General features: G+C 39.5%; 1 protein-coding gene across 1 annotated transcript in view; it reads right to left on the bottom strand.

Annotated features, from left to right (window-relative positions):
• ctnnbl1 (catenin, beta like 1) overlaps window positions 1-13,084 on the bottom strand; it is a 52,802-nt gene that overhangs the window by 8,711 nt on the left and 31,007 nt on the right. Inside the window, exons 13-14 of the mRNA XM_035656937.1 lie at window positions 12,135-12,215; window positions 4-141 (exon numbers count right to left, since the gene is read on the bottom strand). Of these exons, the coding sequence (XP_035512830.1) occupies window positions 4-141; window positions 12,135-12,215 (219 nt within the window). The remainder of the gene's footprint in view (window positions 1-3; window positions 142-12,134; window positions 12,216-13,084) is intronic.

Raw genomic sequence — 13,084 nt, 5'->3', positions numbered from 1 at the left:
TACCTGTGATATCCCTGAGTTGCTGATCTCCACCATAATGTAACAGATCAACTGAAGGACAAATAGTCCGGCGTCCAGGCGGCGTAGGTAGAACTCATCCTCCATGCTGTCATCTAAGATCTCCCCCCGACGAACCATCTCCTGCACAGACAAACACAAAAAAAGACATGTTTTTATTCATGATGAGGTGAATAAATCACAATTTATTGTTTGTTGGGGGGTTTCTATTATCTGCACAGCATTGTCTGCAAACAGATTCAAACACAGAACAAAGTTTAATTTAGGTGTTGTTTTTCAGCTTTTTCCACAAATCTATTTTCTCCATTGACCAGACACACAAGTCAATTGATTTCACGGCTAAGCTGCAAAAAAAAAAAGGGGGCTTCGCTGCCGGTGCTCACACACTTACACATACATACACACTCTTGCATAGTTATCCATCTTAACAACCCTGTCAGTATGCCAATAACACAGTGCTGCCAATACGCACCCAACCCACATTAATCATCATTAGAGATTAAGAAGCAGACCTGAGGGGGCGAGGGGAGTCTGGAGTGTAAGCCACTGGAGTGGTACAGAAATACAGACAGTGTGTGTTAAGTGTTTTGCTGTCACACAGTTTAACCCCTATGTATGGACAGTAGGAAGAAAGTTAAGGCAATATATAACGTAAATGACTGCAGTGAGGTAAATACGGGTCAAAAATAGGAAGTAAAAATGTAATGTTTCAAGTCTGCCTCTATTATGATCATCAGTATTTCTAACATTAAAATGTAACTCTCCATGTCTTAACTCTCTTAAAAAGTGTTTCATACAATTATTTAAAGTATTTTATAGACTATTTCATACATAGACTAAAGCTAACGTTTTCCAATATAATTCGGTCAGTAAGTTTAATTCACAGAAAGAAACAGAGTATTTGATGATATATTTAACCTACATACTGTAAGTCTGCCTTGTAAAATTTCAGTATCAACTATATTAGACTCATGCACTCACGTAGGTTCTCTATCTGTTTCAGTCTAAGAAAAGATGGCCCAATACTAAAAAGAAACAAAATGTTTAACAGTATGTGACACACTAAATCAAGAAAAAGGGCAACTTTTCAAGGCGTTGCTAATGAAAACAAATAGCTTGCAGCGTCAAGCTAAAGGGTACCACACATGACATTTACATCCCAATGATTTAATCTCAGAGAAAATTCAAACTTTCAAAAGGCCTTGTCCTTAAAGATCAATTACACTGTAAAACCCAATTAAAGCTGAAGTTCAGCTCATTAACAGGCCTCAATCTAAGGGCCGCTCCCGAGGACTACAGTACAGGACTGTTCTTGGAAAAGAATAGAGCTGCAGGTTGCTGAGCTGGGATGCAAAACAACATATCCATTTAAGTGACACTGCATTGTGAAAGCAGGATGTCATTGTGCTTCAAGGATTTCATCCTGATAGAAGAAAAGACGAGCAGATACAACTTTAGAAGAAAGCGCTACTGTACAGTGTCAACTGTAGCTAGTTAAAGATGCAAAACAATGCAGATAATTAAAACAAGAACCTTTAATAAAGCCATTGAATGTAGGGCATTTGTTTCCTCTGTGTCCTCTGGGTAAAACACTGGCCCAGAATTCTGTTTTATTACAAAGCCGAGAGTTATTGCATTGTAAAATAGTCCCAAAGCTTGGCCTTGTTGCTGTCAACTAGCTTGCATTAAAGATGCAAAAAACTTGAAACAAAGCTATTTGAATGTAGACTGTGTTGCCTCTCTTTCCTGTAGGAAAAAAAGATTATCTCAGTTTCCAGGACAACTCGGCTCATTATTCTGAGCCAATACAGTAGCTTGCGGCAAAGTTACACAAAACTCACAATGCAACTTCAGCAAAAATACAATACACAGGATGTAGGCCTAAATGTCTGGCAGATAGGACACAACACCTACATGTGACACCTTAAGGGGAGTGAAAAAACATGTACATACACAGATATGCAACACATTCACCAGGTTTGCATTTTCTCTCATTGTTTCACACAGGAAGCAAGTCTTTTTGCTGCCATCCACATCACTGTTCATGGCCAACACAGCAAAGCGCAACTGGAGGCATTTCCTGAGAAGGCCTTGGACAACTAAGTTACTGTATATCCACGTTTACATTACAGCCATCAGCTGCAGGAGGATGGGGCCATATGAAATTATGTGCAGTTTGGATGATGTATGTACTGGCAAAGCAGTGAAAATACAGTGTCAGCAATCAGAAATTAATTTTGACACAGGGTAAAAGAAGATAATGGAGACCCATCATGAAAACCAAAGGTATACTGGATTCAGGGAGCAGATCTGTAGTGGGGTACAGTATGTGGAATGACTGTGGAGTAGCTCAAGTAGCTTGAAAAAAACAAGGAGAACCATCCAAATCAGTGGGATGCTGATCTTTACTAAATGTATTGTCACAGTAACCAGTAATCTAACAGCTACAATAAGCTGAGTGCACAGTACATACAGTACCTCCCAGCAACCTGAGACAGTTGTAACACCATATCACCCCTGAGAATGCATGGGAACTAGTTTACGTCTAAATAGTTAGCTAAACAGACAAATAATTTAAATACAGTACTTAGCTAAAAGAGGATGCACATTTTAAATAATCAGCCAAGTTAAAATAATTAGATAATTCATTAATTCATTAATTGAAATAGCTATTTAAAAGCTAATAAATAGTTATAATTTCCTCAAATTAATGAATAAAATACTAAAAGATTATAAGATAAAAGTAAAACATAAACAGTTGAAACAACTTAAAGTAATGCCTAAATGGTTGAAAGATCCAGCTTCTACCACTTCAAGTGGTACTAAACCTGAATGCAAACTTGAACACACTGGAACACGATGGGTGGTGTCCATGAAGGGGGTTCATCTGACATTGATGTTGGGTATGACAGACAAAAAAAGATTGGGAAGCACTGATCTAAAGGCTAAAAAAATCCTTGTTTAATCAGTCTACCACACTTCATCTACACAAATGCTGCATGACTGAGGATTTAATTAGTGAAACCATAAGAAAGTAACAGCTTCCACCTGGATTCATATGGTTAACCTTCAGTAACTCCGAAAAAAAACCTCTACTGCTGTTAGCTTCCACTACTGACTTCTAATATTATTCTTATGCAAAATGTTTTTTTATGTGTCACGATCTGGATGTAAATTGGCTTTTTTTTTTTTTTTCCCATGACCCTGCAGTCAGAGGCTCTGTTTAGTTTATTTACTACACAAAGAATCTGCCTAGGAGGAAGATGTGGTTGTCAAAATGACAGAGGAGGAACAGGAATCAGAATCTACACAAAACATGAAAACGTAATACATCATTTTTTCAGTGTCTGTTTTGTGTGAGTGTGGCTTGTCAAGGCAAGGAAAGGCAAGAGGAGTCATGTGACATCAGCAATGCAGGATCAAAGAAACAAACTGTATTACAGTTAAGCTAAACGTCTAACAGAAAATGTCATGCAAAAGCACGAGTGAACAGATTTTCCTTGCTGTTACTATCTGAATGAGCTAGAAGGGCTGAAAAGCGGAAGGCTGACCTCTAAGATGATGACCACTCTGGTATGTTGACTGGCCAAGAATCAAGCAGTCAGTGTTAGACTGACTCAAAGTGCTCATCAGGCAGTTCATCAAAATAACTGGCAAGTACTGTACTACCATAGTGAGCCTGAAGCTGTAACTGTGCTTTGGTAAAGATAAACACAGAAGGGTATTACATGTAAGAAGGGGTTGCAAAGGAGCACACTTGAGAGGAGGGAGGAGATAAGCGAAAGGCCACTTGCTGCAATCGTACCTGAGCTAGGTTGCCCCTTCCTGAGTTGTTTTGTATTTACACACACCTTTAATTTTCTTTTCAAACCGAAGAAGCAGATAATTCTAAAAACAATGCCTCAGCTTGATTCAACCAGAGGAGTTTCACCAAAGCCTTAAAAATGTAAATCAACTAACATTGTCTATGTGAGACATTTATTATTCGTCAAGGTGTAGAAAGAAAGAAAAACACGTTCAAATAAGGTCTAAGAGAAGTCAATTGCTGCCCCCTCGAGGGACCCTTACTGTAATGGAATGAAGAAAAGATGTCCAACACACATGATGAATCAGACCAGATCTTTGAATCTGTAAGGGGAGTGGAAGGTTTTGAACCATGACAAGTGCATTAAATATTCATTATTGTGAGCAGTGGAAGTGGACATTTGGGATAATAAAACCCGAGCCGAGCATGGGCAGCTTGGCAGTATTCATTACAGTGGCAGAGTTTTGTCCACTCGTGAGTTTTGATATTGCGGCCAATATCTTTTGTGTGGCAGCTCGGCCCCTCTGGCAAACACCGGACGGAAGAAACGGAAAAAGAATAACGTGCTGAAAGAAGGGATTGGACAAGTCAATTACTGCAACCTCAGGGGAGCCTGGCAGCCTGGCTACAGTACAGACAAAGTAATAAGCAGTGATTTTCAGTCTCAGTCCCTTTACTGTAACGCTGCATCATGCGTGTTTGTGTGCTGGGGTGCGTGCGATATATGGAAGACTGTGTGCATAGTGCGAGTGTTGTGCATATTGGAAACCATGTAGGTGTGTTTGTGCTCGTGTCTTTGTACAGAAAGCTTTTTCTGAGTGTGTGTTCCTTAATATATGTGTATTGGGTTTGGTATGACTGTGTATGAGATAGTGTGTGTGTGTGTGTGGCTGGCTGGTTGTTATTCCTGTGCTATCTTTTCCACTGGGATGCTTAGATGCAGAATTAAAGTGATTTCTTTGTCAGCACTTTGCAAAAACCCACTGTGACTGTGTGTGTGTGTGTGTGTGTGTGTGTGTGTGTGTAGGACGTAATGGTCTTTATAAGGCTTAAGCAAACACCAGAAAGAGAGAGGTTAGATATCCTCATTAAAAAACAGAGATACAGGGGTTGATAATGAGGTAAACTTTGAGGAAAAAACTGTAACTTTGTGAGAGCAAGAGACAACATGCTGATTTCAAGTTATGATAATCTCCCAGAAAAAGAACAGCCCTGTGCTTTGGGCGCACATCAATTAGAGTTTGTTCACAAAGTGGGGCAAAGCAAAACAGCAGTGTTACCGGAAGGGAGGAGGTTCTTGCTACCAAGAAGACCATGTCATTCAGTCTATGCTGAACTCTGTCCAAATGTTAAAATGCTGGGCAGTTTGTTTGTGTTCAACTCCAAGCAACTCATTTGCACTTTATCAGTAATATATAATCTGAGATGCCTTGTCCAAGCCCCATTTCTGGACGCTCCACTGTGTCGGAGACAGTCCAGGATGGTTCACTCAGAAATGCTCAGGAAAGCAGTTATGTGATGCTCTTTATTGGAGGTGGGGCTCTTGTAAAAAGAAAAAATACTGTTTGAAAACACATTCAATACAGCATAAATCTCACTTATGTGTTGCTTGTTAAAGTTTGTCTTTGAGTGTGAAATGGGCTCATTGTTGCCGTTTGGGGTAAAACACTCACTACAAACTACTTACAAGTTTTTGGGTCGTCCGGCCTCAGTAGGCAAGAAGGTGAAGACGACTTACCACCATTAAGGTTACCATGTTCAGTTCTTATTGAAAGTGTTGGATGTAATTTTATTTTCTGGAGGCTGTAGTTTGTGGTGGAATTGTGTCATATTGAGAGGTTTTATCACATTTAATAAACAATATAACCTCCATGAAGGCAGGGTTTATTGTTTAAGACTGCATTAGGTTAGGTTAGAAGTTAGGTGGACCTAATTGTCATGGTGGTAGGTTGTCATTTGTCATTTTTATTGCCAAGCTATAAACATGAGCCTGAGGCTAGGCGTCAGGAGGAGAAAGGAGAGTACAGTTATGGAATGGCGGGCTGCAAGTGAATTCACAGAGCTTCTTTTGGTTGAGTATTATGAGTATTTCTGTCTGCGTCTATTTGTTGACCTAAATGAACAGAAACTGATGGTTAGCACAGTGCACCATAATGAGTGGAGCAACGGTGGAAAATTAGAAGAGATCACAGTGTATGTCCAAAACCCACCCAATCCTGTTGTCCCACTGCTTCCTGCACTCAAACACAACACTGGCTGGTAAAATGGCTGGCTCATTTTGCACGCATACATCTAGATGGGATACCTGGATCGGCAAAATACACAGATTAGTCATTTTTAGGTTGTAGTCCTGTTGTCTCACCCTACAGATTTCAGCTTAACTTTGTGTTGTAGTTTCTAATTCTAATTCTTTTCAAAATGGATTAATAAGGGGTTTGAATGGATTCAGATTTGATCAGCAGATTAAAAACAGAATTTAGATTCAGTAAGCAGATTCGATACTCAATTCAGATAAAATGCTCGCAAATAGTAGTTGACGACTTCTATTACTATGACTACTAATAATTCAGTAGTCATGACTCAGATTTACACTACATGCAACATTAACCCATTAACACACATTCATACACTGATGGATAACCAATCACAAACAGAAAACAGAAACTAACATTCATACACAATCAGAATCAGAATCAGAATCAGAAATACTTTAATAATCCCCGTGGGGAAATTACTCACAATCATCCACCGATGCACAGCATCAGGAGCAATTTGGGGTTCAGTATCTTACTCAAGGACAATTCGACACGGAGCAGGAAGAGCGGGGGATCAAACTGCCAACCTTCTGATTAGTGGACAACTAACTCCTGAGCAACAGCCCCCAGTAACCTAGCAAAATCAACTGGACTTAAAAGGGTAAAAAGCTCTTAAATTGAAACCAACCAATCCAAACACAAATGTGCTTGTTTTGGAACCAGATTTCTCAGCACTGCTGTGTGCTGTCCTCCCTCATCCTCAACATGAATGAATTGTGATGTTTGAAGGAATAAAGGATGAGGGAAATTGATTTTAAAGAGAGAAAAAGAAAGAGGTTGGGGAGGGAGGAAGGGAGGGAGAGACAGCCAGGGCATTTATTCTTGGAAGACATTTAAGAAAACAAAATATATCACATTCAGGTGCAAAACCAATTCCAACTTAACACACACTTTCTTTGAAAATGTCTACTGTCAGCAATGCAAAACCAGACCATTTCTGCTCTAGACTCTTGCTACAGCCCAGTAAAGCAAACACACACACACACTCACAAAACACAGCGAGCAACTGGGTGCTTAGGTGCTAGGAAAGTGCACTCAGGCATTTTACAGTATTGAGGTCGGGCTCAGCCATGTTTTGCTGAGCTTCATCAATCTCCAAGAGCTGTTACCAACAAGCTGAGAGCAGAGGGAAGGTTTGGTAGCAAAAGAGGTGGAGAAAGAGAAGTGAAAGTAGTTGCATTAGTGGGAGAGAAGAAATAGGAGAAAGAATAGGGAAGAAAGGACAGGGAGAAGCGGTGAAGGAGTGATGGAAGAAGGACTGAAGGATGGAGACAATGTGAGAGAAATGAGAAAGAAATGTAGGATGAAGGGAGAATGTAAAGACACAGAAAGACGACGCAAAAAAAACTGGATCGCAAGCAAGTACTGGAAGAGGGGAAGATGCAACGAAAAGCAAGAGAGGATATGAAAATTATGAAGACCACATAGGGGGAGAAAAACAAGACACTTGAGAGGAGGGAGGAGAAGTAATGGATGTTGGGGGTGAGTAAAAGACAGGAAAAGAGGGATGAAAGAAAGAGAGGAGAGGGGGGAGGAAGTGAACCAAACGTGAGAAATATAGCAGGATGGGGAAAGCAGCTTTAAGGGAGAGAAGGAGAGAATTAGAAGGCTAGAAAGAGAGGAGAGAAGAGAGATACCAAGGTTGGAGTAAAATAAGCAGCTTATTAAAGGGACTGGGCTGGAGATGCAGAGAAAGAGCAGCAGCAGCTTTTTCTTTGCTATCCTCCTGAGAAATCTGTGGGTAATATGTTGCAGAGGAAAAACATTTTGCTTACCGCCCCTTAAAAACAGGCTTAACTAGGGGAAACCAAAAAGGCACAGCAGAGAGAGATAAAACACTGCTGCTGACGGCAGCCGATTCAGCTGAGGCGCTGGACAGAACTGGGTTGCCGTCTTTATCACCTTATTTAACATAACATGTGACATTTGGTGGAAGCTGGGATTCACACGTTTACAGTATCATCTGGGTGTTTTTGATATTAGGGTTGTACCAGTAGGAACAAAAACCACAGTCTTTTGCTGAATTCATTGGGAATACATTGGGAAACCCAGTCGGAAATGTGCAACAGCATTATTAATTTATACCTTACACAATACAATAAAAAGTATTCATTATCCAGCCACAAACACTATTTTATAAATGAGGTCAGCCCAAAACACCATCTGCCTTTAATTTCAGCTCAGTGCAATAGTTAATAAGACATGGATTCTTTAGTGATGAATTCAGCTTCTGTTTTACCTGATGGTGAGCAGGTTCACATTAGGATATTTCTGCATTCACTAATGCAACAATATGCATTAAATCCTATTTTAAATATGAGATTACCCTGCATACTAACTTAGGTTTTGCACCTATGACTGCGCCTTTAAACAATTAAAATATATATTTGTAGTGTCGGTTTTTTCCTGCCTATTTTTACGATTTGCCCAATTATTAAGATACGTTTTCTCCTCGAAGATGTTTGAGATTTGAGTGTAATGGCTGTGCAGCCATGCTAGCAGCTGTGAAAGACACAGAAGTGCTTTGATAGTGCTCATAGTGGCAATGTTAAAGTTGTTTTCTTTAACACAACAACATTAACTGTAGTTTGTGTTTTTGTGAGAGCAGCACTTTAACATGTATTTGCTCATAAACAGAAGTATTAGACAAATTAAATATTTGAGCTAATGATTGATCAGTTATGAGAATTTAGGTGTCAATACATCCATTATTTTTTCTATAATACTTCAATCTGGATCAAAGTGGTGAACTGTCAAATCTTATCATCCCTACAGTTATGCGGCATTGCTAAAACTTTAGACCAGTTACCATGAAACAAGTTCAGGGGTGCATCTCATTATTTTCACTATCGGTTACTCTGACGTTTATTTTCTTGATGAATTCTTTAATTGTTTAGTCCATAAAACATCTCTATCTATAAATTGTACCAAATCCATCACAATTGTTTAGATTCCAACGTGTCTTCAAATAGCTTGTTTTGTCTGACCAACAGTTCAAACTCCCAAAGAAAGAAGTGAGTTCACCAGGTCTCTGTAGTCCGCTTCTCATCTCTGCCTGAGGCTACATTAGTCGCTTCTAGCCTAACATCTCTAGTTCTGCATCAATTCTGATTGTGAGTCCAACAATGTCATAGGAGTGCGATGCTAAATTACAGTGGAGAACTCTTAAGGTTTTTGTTGTATGCTCTGCTGTGAATTGTATCAGCATTAGTTTTATGACAGGGCAGAGTCTATTCTATTGATACATATAATAACAGAGGAAGTTCGACATGGTGTTAAGAGTCCTGTGCGTGGTGGTATAAGGTTGAAGGTAAAAGGTTAATAAAACATAACTTTTTAAATAATATAATAGCTCTCATAATAAACAGAATAGTATTGCTGTGCCACAAATAGGTATTTTATCACTTTTTGCCTTGGGTCTGCCTGGCTGACTGTATGGCTCTGAACTGGGGAAGGCTAACCGCGTGGCTTCAAAGATAGTGGCGCACGCATACAAGGCTTCTTATCACCAGGGTATCACAAAGTCCTACTTTCACCATCCCGGAGGAAGAGACGAGAGATTGACAGAAGACAGGGAGAGAGAAAAGGAGGAAAAGCGAGGGAGGGAGAGAAAATGTCAAACTGTCTGGCCTTTTCTTGGCGATCCCACCATGATGTCTGTCTGAAAGATTAATCTTCAGTCATCTTTAGATAGGAATCTCAAACACACTCCTCCCCTTCATCATGTCCTCTTTCACTCAAATTCCTTCTCTTCCTTTCAATATCGCACCTTTTCCCTGTTTACCCATCTACTTCTCTTATTTTAACTGGACTCCCTATTTTGAGATCTGCCTTTTTTCTGGTCTTTTCTGAGGACAGGATGCTCGTTCTCTCTCTGTTGAAGCCATTATCCCCTGCCTGGCCACTTATCTTCTATCTGTATCCCTCTATCGGTCTGTCTAGCCCACAGCTCAACACACTGACATAGACACAGACACACACACAGACACACACACACACACATGCAGACAGCTCAATAGGGCCCTCACACACAGCTATCAAGCTTTTCCATTTCTCTGTAAACTGTCATATTGTTATCAGCAGGATTGTGATGTTTTTTTTGGTCTCTTCCCTCATGGCTTTGGATGTGACACTGTGTGGAACTGCGCATCTTATCTACCAAAAACATTTTGATCACAGATCCTAACCCTTTACAACAGGGACTGCATTCGATATCTGAACATCTACAATACAATTTAAATAATTTTATATTTTTTATCTAGTTGGCGATAAAGAAATCAATGAATGTGTGATGGGACTGCGCTGTGAGTCACAGAAGCATGGTTTTTCTGTCTGTAGACAATTGGAATGGAAGGTTATCGTCCCTGCTGTTTGTACCTCAGCAGGTTGATTTGAGGTTTAAAAGAAAGATTAGACCCAAGACAAGCTCTTAAAACTTCTTTTCCTAAAAATAAAAACATCTGTAGCAGAGTATTTACTGAGACTGCAGATGTTAAGGAGCTCATTAGCCTGAAGTTCTGCTAAAAAAGATTTGATGGCGAAATGTTTTGACACGCATTGTGCTGCAAGGTAATAGGGTGCCATAGAAAGTGTTTTCTGCTGCTTAACTTAGAATATTAGCTAAGAAGACATTTTGGAACTGCAACTGCACATTAATCCTGCAAGAAGGCTGTATATGAGGAAATATTAGTTAAATAATCAGATGTTGTCAGTTCAACAAATAGATCAGTGATTGAATACGTTATAATAACAGTAGTAATATAACAGCCTACTTATAACTACTGACTGCAAAAGAGTGGTGTCAGGGTAGAACTACAGGCTATTTAGAACTTGGAGCTTGAAGGTAACAATATATCTATGTGTGAAAAAGAAACTGTCAAACTGTAGGAATTCATTTGCTTGGCATTATTGTGCACCCAGCAGGTAACCTAGCTTGCTCAGTGGGCATCAGAAACTTGTGCACAATGCATCTCGTACACATAGACCGACAAGGCATCCACTTAAAACACTTGAAAAGTCAGAAAATATAGGGAGGAATGACCTATGGGAAACAGAAAGGTAAAGTCATTAATTAGTGATTAATAAAAGAGTGTTGCATCGCTGTTCTTTTGTCTTGTGTTGCGGTGGTGATCTGAGAACTGTGTATTGCGTCTTAATGTAAAGTTTTGACCTGGCTGTAGCCTTTCACCCTCCCTGTGTGTCAGACAGTGGCAGCAGATTTTACACCTGCCATTAAATTTCAGACACAATTTCCTCTGCCGCAGTGGTCAGTCAGCAGTGATACATCAGCTGCAGCGTACATTTCTATAAATGTCCATTCCCTTCTCACATATTTTGCTGCTCTAAATAGAAATGCCCTAAAATAGATATTGCTGGAGACCGAACAGGAAATTTTCAACGGGGTGCAAAACCCTGATGCAGTTTTTAGTGAAAGCACATATGCAACTAGGCTTTTTAGCACCAGTAAATATCCCCCGTCTCTGGAGCTGTAGCCCTCTCTGACACATGCACAGTCTGTCAGACTAAACAATACACTCTGTAATAATCACAGCTGAATGGAAAATTTACTTGTTTTTTTATTTATGTTCATAATCACTGGCTTTTTGTCAAAAAGATTGGTAAAGGTATAATGTTTAATGATGCGTGTCATTGCACGGCAACAACAACAACAAGCCTAAACAACTCATTAATATGAAAGGTTTATTAAGAATAATAATATTAAGGCACTGACTTAATTTGCTCAAGTGGAATATAAACTTAATGGTTGATGACTTTTTGGAAGAAACTGATTGATACTGATGATGAATGATAGTCATTAGGTTGACAGAATGCAGAATGATTCAATGTTTCATGAGAACAAAATCCATCCAACAAGCTGCCTGATAGAAAGTCAGTGTTAAAGACACAGTACAGACAGAATGACTGAGGGGACAGATTGAGAGGATGGGAGGATGGGAGGGAGGTAGGGATGGAAGGAAAAAAGGAGAGATGCTTACATGTTTCTCTCCTTCGATTCTCTTGTCAGCCTGCTGAACAGCCTCCAGGTACTTAAAATGCAACTCCATCAGTCGATCAACCTGGAGAGAGAATGAAACAGAGGCAGACAGAGAGAAAGTGAGAGATGCAGCATACAAGAAAGCAACAAGAAAATAAGAGAAATATGAGGGAGGAAAGGGAGAGAGCACAAAGAACTGACAGAACAAGATGAGACTCAGGAAAAATATGGAAAAATACCATTACTATTCATTTTCTTCACATCAATCATTCATTGATTCTTTTTAACTGTTTGCTGTCAACCTCTTAGATTGTTGCAGGGAGGGTTTATGAAGTAGAAAACAAAGGCAAGCAAATACATGATTATTAAGATTAAGATTCATTGTATTAACATATAGGCATTAAACATCCCCGTAAAATAAACAAATTACTGAGGAAGTGGATGATGGAAATGAGACTGAGAATGGGGTAGTTTGGGGGAGAAGACATCCACATTTGATTTGCACGACATGCAGCGTCTACGTCAAAAGTCATTGTGGGAGTAGCAGGGGGAAAAAACGCTAGAAAAGTGTCAGGTTTGATATTTTAATCGCATTCTCAAGTTCTGTAACATGTGGCAGGACTTGCACAGGTACAGAGTAGCGCAGACGCCTGACTGAGTGACCTGAATGTGAACCTGAATGTATTTAACCTGCCTCTACCCTGTGGTAAAAATCTGATGAACAGATAAACACACAGTTTATCATAATCACTCATTTTATCCAGCCAAGTGTCTTCTGTGTTACTGATGATGTGTCATATACTTTAGAATCCTGCTTATACAAAGTAAGTGGCCTTGATAAGTATGTGCATGAAGAGAGTGAGGTTTGTAAGTGTTATTTCTATTCTTTAACATTGAACTGAACAACTGTAACAAACAAATTTCAATAAATTAAGTATTTCTGATTCTGAT

Source organism: Morone saxatilis, unplaced genomic scaffold (assembly GCF_004916995.1).
Source record: "Morone saxatilis isolate NCDOM2014 unplaced genomic scaffold, NCSU_SB_2.0 Contig15, whole genome shotgun sequence".
Lineage (NCBI taxonomy): Eukaryota > Metazoa > Chordata > Actinopteri > Moronidae > Morone > Morone saxatilis.
This window is presented reverse-complemented; position numbering and strand designations above follow the sequence as displayed.